This window comes from Phocoena phocoena, chromosome 8, assembly GCF_963924675.1.
Source record: "Phocoena phocoena chromosome 8, mPhoPho1.1, whole genome shotgun sequence".
Lineage (NCBI taxonomy): Eukaryota > Metazoa > Chordata > Mammalia > Artiodactyla > Phocoenidae > Phocoena > Phocoena phocoena.
This window is the reverse complement of record NC_089226.1, coordinates 103,590,152-103,598,901: the sequence shown is the minus strand read 5'-3', so window position 1 is coordinate 103,598,901 and position 8,750 is coordinate 103,590,152. Positions and strand designations below refer to the sequence as shown.

Here is an 8,750-nt window from a genome sequence, read left to right as displayed (position 1 = left end):
GAGTGAGGGCAAGCAGCTGGCCACCTTGGTGTCCAGACTCTGCAAAGGCTGCCCAGGGAAGATGCCCGCATGCGAAGACGCCACTCGGAGAGTGTTCTCGGGGAGCCTGCGAGTCAGGGCTGCCCCCTCCCCTTCCCACTCCTCTTCCCCTCCCCCTCCCCTGCTCGCCGGCCCCCGCCCCCGCCCCGCCTCCGCCTCCGGTGTGCGATGGGGGGCGGGCGGCGGGCAGAGCCAAGAGCAGCGGAGCTGAGCTGACGCTGCCACCTGATCCCATCCAGGCGCGGAGAGGCGAGCGACCAGCACTCTGCTCGCAGGGCCCCCAGCGCCCTCGGACCCTCAGCGGATTTCGCGGCCAAGGTTGGGAGGTAGCGGCGACCACCCTCAACCCGGGTCAAAGCAGAGCTCGCTCAGCGTGAGTACTGCAGCGGGACGGCCTGGGGCTGGAGGCGCGGGGGTGGACCGGACCAGGATGGGGGATGCCGGCTGGGCGGGAGGGTGCCGTGGGGGCCAGTCCCCGAAGAGCATGAGGAGGCGGGCTCTTGGCCCCCTGCAGAGCAGGAGAGGACGCGGGTGAGAGAGAGAATCTGGCCTATCCCTTATGGGGACCAGATCCCAGTGACCGATCCCTGGGGGAGGCTGGGATGCAATTGAGGGAATGGGGGCTGGGAGGGTGGGCAGTAGTGATGGAGAGAGGAGGATGAAGAGAATTCAGAGGCAGGGATGACGTGGGGGTGGATGACAGGGAGAGGGGACTGGAGGGGGGGGCTGACCTGGCGCAGGCCGGGGGTTGGGGGGGAAGAAAGGAAGGAAAAGAGGAAGGTTGAAAAATATTTGATCTCCTGGGCCACTAATTTGCAGCCCGCTCAGCCCTTGGCCCTTTCCTCTTTAGTGCACTGGGCAGTTGCCCTACACAGTGGGCTGTGCCATCCTCAGGTAAGGATAGAGTCTCCAGGTCATCCGACGGTCAGATGCGGGTGGTCCAGGCCAGGGTGCCCCCCCCCTCCTCCAAAGGCACCAATATCAGCCCTAGAGCTTACAGGGAGAGAGCAAAGGGCTTATGTGGGAGTGGGTGGGCATCCAGGCCGGTTTTCAAAGCTTTGGCTAGCTAAACCATTTCTTCTTTGGTTCCCTGGAGAAAGGAAAGCAATTTGCAAAACCAGGCAGCAGCCTGAGGTTGATTGTTCTGACTAAAATTAGCACTGATTTTCTGATGAGGCTGGGCACCCTGACTTGTCTCGGACGACTGAGGGAAACTCTGTCTCCACAGAGAAGGCACCGGGGATGCCAGGGAGTAGTCTGAAACATGTGAGGGGCAGGAGCCAGGGCTGTTGCTCTAAATTCTGGCCCCAGCAGACTGCCGCCCACTCCACACCGCCCCGGAGGTTACAAAGAGAAACCCAGCCCCAGGTGGCCCCCTTCCTGGGTGCCAGTGACCTGACTCCATCTCCAGAATAGGCATTGCGGAGTGAACTTGCCAAGGGAAGGGAGGCCTCCTCCAGTGTCCGAGCAGCACCCTCTCTCGGGACCTGGAATGTTTAGCCTGGCAGAGTGCCCACCCAGAGGAGACAGGGTTACTGCTTTGAAATACCTGAAGGTCTGTCATGGAGAAAAAACGGTTCGTGTGGTGTAGCAGGGCAGTACTAGCAACCATGAGAGTGGGAGGTGGAAGGGGACAAGGGGAGGAGGGCGCCGCCAGTGGCAGGCTGATCCCAGCTGTCCCAGAGAGAACTTCTGAACAGCCAAGGCTGCTCAGAAACGGACCAGGCTGTATCTGAAGGCGGTGAGCATCCAGTCATTGACCGGGAACACGCAGAAGCTGGTGCCCACCTTGGAGGGCTGGTGTCCAGGGGATTCTTGTGGTGATGATACCCTGTACCAGTGGGCCTCAGACTGGGGTCTGGCTGGCTGCCCAGGGCTAAGCCATGGAGGGGAGTGGGATGGAGGGGGCTACCAAGCACCCCATCACCCTTCTCTATATGGCCTGGTTGAAGCATCTCCCAGGGAAAGTCCCACTGCAGCTCTCTCCAGGCTTGACCTCTCCTTGGCTGACCCAGAGTCCACTGAAAAATAGGGTGCTTTCAGTGAGTTGAGCAAAGATGGGAATAGGCTGGCCCTCCACTTGGCCCCCTTGGGAAACTCCTGCCTGGTCACCAAGTCCTCTAGGGAGGATAAGTGACAGGGAAAGAAGGTGTGCATCTTGAGAGGGCCTTGGCTGTGGCTCCCTCCTGCCGGCAGCCTCACGTGGGCAGCGCCAGCCCTCCTCTGCCCTAGCCATCCTTGAAGACAGAGGGACCTTAGCTTGGTTGCCCTCTGTGGCTGGACCTTTCATACCCCTTGGCTCCGGGAGGATTAAGGCTATCTGCAGGGGTGGAGGAAATCAGGTGATGGGAACTGGAGAGAAGGGGAAAGGCGTAACCAGTACACCTTTCCACCCCAACAGGTTTAAATGTAATCCAGGATTAATTGGGGGAAGGGGGGGCTAAAGGAGAAGGATTGGAAGCCAAGTGCAGGAGCCTAGGGGAAGGTCATGGTCAAAAGAGTTTTAACATTACCTCAACCCTCCTGGGACTGAGGTGTCCTAGTTCCACACACATGCACATGCCCATAAGGTTCCAGGCTCCCCCTCCCCTTTGGAGACGGGTGTGTGCGAGGATGAAGCCAAACCTGAACCTGGAGACTGAGGCTGCTGAGACAGAGAGCCCACCCTAACTGGGGGGTAGTCATTGCTACTGAAGCTGACTTTCCCCTGGAGCTGCCCTTGAGCCAAGACATTCATGTGGGGATGGGTGACTGACCAGAAACCAGGCACTTCTCCTGCCTCTCACGGCTGCCGCTCAGCTGGGATAGAGGCCCACCTCTCCTGGAGAGTCTCAGCAGGGCAAGCTTTGTATTCCCCTCCCCCGTCCCTTGGCCAGGCACCTCTCACTGCAATCGTCTGATGAGGTGGCCAGGGTTTCAGGTGTCTGGGGATGGAATCCAGATAGGGTTCCAGGATTTCAAGTCCTCCTTTCTTTCCCTCGTGGATTTATTGGTCTCGGGCCCTCGGGGCTCAGAAGCATGCAGGATTGCCAGAGTCCAGGGCAGGGATGGGGAAATCAGTTCTCTGTAGAAGCAGCACACATACTGTCTGAGGGCATGGACTTTGGAGAAAGAAGGAACAGATCTGAATCCAGATTCTGCTAATACCACCTGCATGACCACGGACAAGTGACATCATCTCTTAGAGCCTCAGTTTCCTTGTCTGTGAAATGGGAATACCTATGTTAGGCTTGCAGCGAGGATTAAATGGGATTAAGCGTGTGGTAGTATAATATGTAGAGAAAGCCTCTTCCTCACGTCAGAGACTCAAGAAAATGAACACCTGGTCAGTGTTTCTGAGGAGCTCAGCGTCTGGGGAGTCAAGACCAACCGTTGGCTGAGGCAATGAGGCAGGGAGTCCTAGAGGAGAGGAAACCCCGAATTGAGACTTCTGTGCCCTGAGCCAAGTGCTGGTGCTAAGGCACATCTACAGGGGAGACAGACGCAAATGGCCATGAGACAAAGACAATTAGGGGCAGGCAGAAAAGCAGAGACAGGGCTCAAGGAAGGGAGTGGCTACAGCCTGAAGGGCTGGCCAGACCCCAGAGCGTGTAATTCCACCCAAGACTAAGTTATCTGGAGCAGTGTGGAGATAGGGTCATGGTAACAGGAGGTAGGAATCTGATCTTCCCTGGCCTCTCTGCTCACCCCACCCTTTGCAGCTCTCCTTTGCAGCAGTCCTGTTGGGGCTCGGAGCCCATCTTCTCTGCCTGCTACAAACCTGTTTGCCTCCTTCTCCTGCCAGGCCTCACAGGAACACTGGCCCTGCTACCAGAGCCCCAGGAGCCCCCATGAGTGCCGGCGAAGGGAGTCCTGGATAGTGAGGCCCTGGCTGGTCCAGGGGTGGGTACCCCATCATGCCACCCATCCTCCAGCGCCTGCAGCAGGCCACCAAGATGAGCCGCAGGAAAATCCTGCTGCTGGTGCTAGGATGCAGCACCTTAAGCCTCCTCATCCACCAGGGGGCGCAGCTCAGCTGGTAAGGGGGCGGGGCCTCGGTGAGGGGGCGGGGCTCGGCAGTTGGGTTCCTCTAGAAGTCAGCTGCCTGGTTAGCGCTAGCAGACGGGAGCTCTCCTCGTTCCTTATTAAAGCTGCCAGAAGAGTCCATCTTCTGATGGGCTTTGATCCTTCCCTCTGTTCTGAAAGCGCTTTCCATACATTCTCTTTAGATTCACACAACCTCCCTGGGCAGGGACTTCACTGAAAGGGTTGAGTGAGTAATCTGGGATTCTATTCCAGCTCGAGTCTTCCCTCGGTAGACTCTGAGTGCCTCCCTGTCAGAAGGCAGAGATGTTGAATAATATTCTCCAAAGTGAGAAGGAACTTTAAGACCAAAAAATGAAGTGGGCGACTCCATAAACTGCAACTATGAAGTTTATGAAGTTTATTGTGGGTAACTTACATACAGGCAGGAAAGAACGATTGGACAGTCAATCCAGAGGCCTCTGCCGCATTCGCCGCGGCACCAAAAGGGGTACAGGGGGGTTTAAAGGGGCCAGAGCTAAAAACAGAATCTGACTATTAGGGAGAAGGACATCCGCGTGGATGGGAAGGACGGGGTTCCTCTCCGCCCCCGGGGGGGTGGGTCTCATGGCCATTAACCATCTGCATCAGCAAAAGACACTCTTGCAGTTTTCACATGGGATGAAGGCAAGCGTAAAGGTTGGCAGGGAACTTATCGGGCTTGGACGCACCCCTTGTTCATAGGCTAAAGCTCAGTTTCGCAGAAAGGGGAGGGGGTAGGACTGTGGCCCTACGATGGAGCTGACAAGACGGAGACAGTGTGTTTCAGCCACACACTCCTAGAGAACTGCAAACAACTTCTCACACTGGCCCTGCTACCAGAGCCCCAGGAGCCCCTGGGCCAAGTTGTGTTGGCCAAGCCTCCTCACTTCTCTGAGCCCATTTGCTCATCTATAAAATGGGAATGATGTATGTGTGACCCAGCCAGTCACCCTGATACAGGATACCCTGTGATGACTAGTAGCAACCCTGACCCTGCTCCTGGCTCACTGTGAACCCAGTGAATCCTTGCACCCCCTCAGGGCCTCAATTTCGCCATTTGCTACATGGTCTGCCCATGAGAACAGTGTGAATGGGCCCCGTCCCTCTTGCCAGATGATTTGCTGGTCTTCAGGAGCATCCATGTAGACGTTATCCTGAACCCAAACCAGCCACTGATAGGAAGTCTCAATGGTATTCTCAAAGCTGCTTAGAGTTGTCCTTGTTACATGACGCTTAGGATGGCAGAAAAGAAACAGGAGGGTGACTCAAAGTCTGAAGGGATCTCATAGGTCACCTGTAATCCCGAAGGCCCTTGTTTCAGGAATGAGGAAACAGAAATGAAAGCTTCATGAAGGCTAGGATTATTATGTTTTTTATACTATCATATTTCTTGAGCCTAGAACGGTACCTGGCACATAGTAGATGCTTAAAAAAAAAAAACTACTTGAATAAATGAATAAGGTTCCAGAGGACTTAATAGAATCACATAACAACAGGTTGTTTCAAAGCCCATGCCACTCACCTACAATGTGAGTAGCCAGTGGAAAGAAGACAGAGAGCAAGAGGATTTGGTGACTTAATCTGAGTTGCCCAACTTATAGAAATGATTTTTCTCCTTCTGTTCCTCAGTTTGTACATCTGTGAAGTGGAATTCCTCAAGGATCTCCAAGGGCCTTTGTCCTTGTGTTATCTTTTATGTGTAACGAAGTTACCTCAAAACTTAGCAGCTGAAACCATTAAACATTTATTCTCTCACTCCTGTGGGTCAGGAACCCAGGTGTGCCCTAGCTGCATACCTCTGGCTCAAAGTCTTTCACGGAGTTGCAATCAAGTTGGCTGCTGGGGATGCAGTCTCATCTGAAGGCTTGACTGGAAGGGCTCCACTTATAAGCCCATTCAAGTGGTTGGTGGCGGAGCCTTCAGCTCTTCAAGCAGGCTGATGGACTGAGGGCCTCGTTCCTTGGGGCCTTTTCCCACCTGGTACCTCCTTGTCCCCTGCATGAGCTGCCCGAGAGAGAGTGAAAGATACCAAGACAGAAAACATAATCTTTTTATAATGTAAGCTCACAAGTGACATCCCACTATTTCCGCCCTGTTCTACTCCCTAAGAGGCATCAATAAGTCCCACTCATATTCAAGAGAAGGGAAATACACAAGAGTGTGAATGCCAGGAGGTCAGCAGGGATCACTGGGGGTCATCTTAGAGGCTGCCCACCACACGCCTCTACTGTTCTGCGGGTAAAGCCCAGGATGGGCCCTGGCCCATTCCCACCATCCTTGGGGAGAAACAGGATCAAGCCGCACCCTTCTCACTTCCTCCTCCCTGCACACCCCCTGAACCCTGCAGGTACCCCAAGCTGTTCCCTCAGAGCTGCCCGCCTCTGCAGGACTCTCCGCCACGCCCCAAGCACATGACCGTAGCCTTTCTGAAGACGCACAAGACTGCGGGCACGACAGTGCAGAACATCCTGTTCCGCTTCGCCGAGCGCCACAACCTGACCGTGGCCCTGCCACACCCGAGCTGCGAGCACCAGTTCTGCTACCCGCGCAACTTCTCGGCGCACTTCGTGCACCCGGCCACGCGGCCACCGCACGTGCTGGCCAGCCACCTGCGCTTCGACCGCGCGGAGCTGCAACGCCTCATGCCCCCGGGCACCGTCTACGTCACCATCCTGCGCGAGCCGGCCGCCATGTTCGAGTCGCTCTTCAGCTACTACAACCAGTACTGCCCCGCCTTCCGGCGCGTGCCCAACGCGTCGCTCGAGGCCTTCCTGAGCGCGCCCGAGGCCTACTACCGCGCGGGCGAGCACTTCGCCATGTTCGCGCACAACACGCTGGCCTACGACCTGGGCGGCGACAACGAGCGCAGCCCGCGCGACGACGCCGCCTACCTGGCGGGCCTCATCCGCCAGGTGGAGGAGGTCTTCTCGCTCGTCATGATCGCCGAGTACTTCGACGAGTCGCTCGTGCTGCTGCGGCGCCTGCTGGCCTGGGACCTAGACGACGTGCTCTACGCCAGGCTCAACGCGCGCGCCGCCAGCTCGCGCCTCGCCGCCATCCCCGCGGCTCTCGCGCGGGCCGCGCGCGCCTGGAACGCGCTCGACGCCGGCCTCTACGACCACTTCAACGCCACCTTCTGGCGCCGCGTGGCGCTGGCCGGTCGCGCCTGCGTGGAGCGCGAGGCGCGCGAGTTGCGAGAGGCCCGAGAGCGCCTGCTGCGGCGCTGCTTTGGTGAGGAACCTGTGCTGCGGCCTGCGGCGCAGATCCGCACCAAGCAGCTGCAACCCTGGCAGCCCAGCCGCAAGGTGGACATCATGGGCTACGACCTGCCCAGCGGCCGCGCCGGCCCGGCCACCGAGGCCTGCCTCAAGCTAGCCATGCCCGAGGTGCAGTACTCGAGCTACCTGCTGCGCAAGCAGAAGCGCCGAGGTGGCGTGCGCCCCCGGCCCGAACCGGTCCTGGACAATCCCCCTCCTCGGCCCATCCGGGCGCTGCCCCGGGGCCACTGAGCTCCGGATGGGAGTCTGGACCCAGCCCTGCCCACCAGGATCTTGCCTAGGGCTGCCTCCAGGTCCCACCCCATCGGGGCCCTTTCTTTTGAGAGGGGCTGCAGCAGTACTTGGGGGCGCAGCTCCCTGTCTGAGCCCATCTCCCGAGGGGGAGCTGAACCCCGCATTCGGGGAGGGTGCTGTTAGGCCCGATCGAGCCCCGGGCCACCCTCTCCTCCGTCCTAACTGGTTGGTGGCTTTGCCAAGAGGTCTGAGACCCGTGCAGAACCGCCCACCCTGCCTTTTTATGGGGATTGAGGACCCCCACCTGTCTTCCCCAAGTGGATGAGCCCATGCCACAGAAAGGGGCTGAGCCCTGGGGAAGGCTGCGCTGCCTGTCAGCCTCCCCGGCTCTTGCTCTTCCTGCCAGGGGTCAGAGGCCCCCCACACTGTCCGTCTTCCAGGTTCCACCCTTCCCGCAGACCTAAGCTGCTCCCAGACCCCCAGAACCCAGAGTTCTTGGGTTGAGCTTTTTGTTTGTTTGGTTCTCCTTGTTTTTAATAAAACATTTTAAAATGTACAGATTGCATGTCACTCATTAAAAGCCAGATTCCCCAAGAATAGGTGTGGCTGTTACCATGAGGATGGAGGCCCAGTGAAACCAAGCAGGACCCTGTAGGGCTCCTGGCACTGAAGCCTTTTCATGTCCCCTATTTCTTGTTTGTAGGGGATGCAGACTCCCACCTCCATGACCTTCCCTGAGTTCCAAAGGGCAGATTCGAACAGTTGCTAATCAGGGAAAGGAGGGGATGCGGAGACAAGGGAGGAGAGCCAAGAACAATAGTGCAGCCTTGGGGCAGGTCCTGGTTCACCTCAAGGGACACACGTAAGGATATCTTTTGAGCTTTATAGAACTAAAACCCCCAATAAATGGAAGATGTCAGCATTCTTCATTCCAGAGAAGACTGCCTGAGGCTAGAAGGAACAAGAGAAGCTCATCAAGAGATTACCTGAGACCAGATTAAAGGAGTGCAGGCCCTGCACACACACTTACCAGCAACCCTGCCCTTGAATCATTGCTATAAAACTCCTCACCAGATCCTCCCAGGTGGGACACAGTTTTCGAGGGCAGGAGCCTGCTGTGTCCCCCTTTGCCTGGCAAAGCAATAAAGTTATTCT

General features: G+C 57.2%; 1 protein-coding gene across 1 annotated transcript; it reads left to right on the top strand.

Moving 5' to 3' along the window:
- Nucleotides 1-213: 213 nt before the first annotated feature.
- Nucleotides 214-8,151, top strand: GAL3ST3 (galactose-3-O-sulfotransferase 3). Its single transcript, XM_065882926.1, has 3 exons — nt 214-412; nt 3,824-4,057; nt 6,431-8,151. The coding sequence occupies exons 2-3, from the start codon at nt 3,936-3,938 to the stop codon at nt 7,590-7,592; spliced, it is 1,284 nt and encodes a 427-aa protein (XP_065738998.1). The 5' UTR covers nt 214-412; nt 3,824-3,935; the 3' UTR covers nt 7,593-8,151.
- The last annotated feature ends 599 nt before the right edge of the window (nt 8,152-8,750 follow it).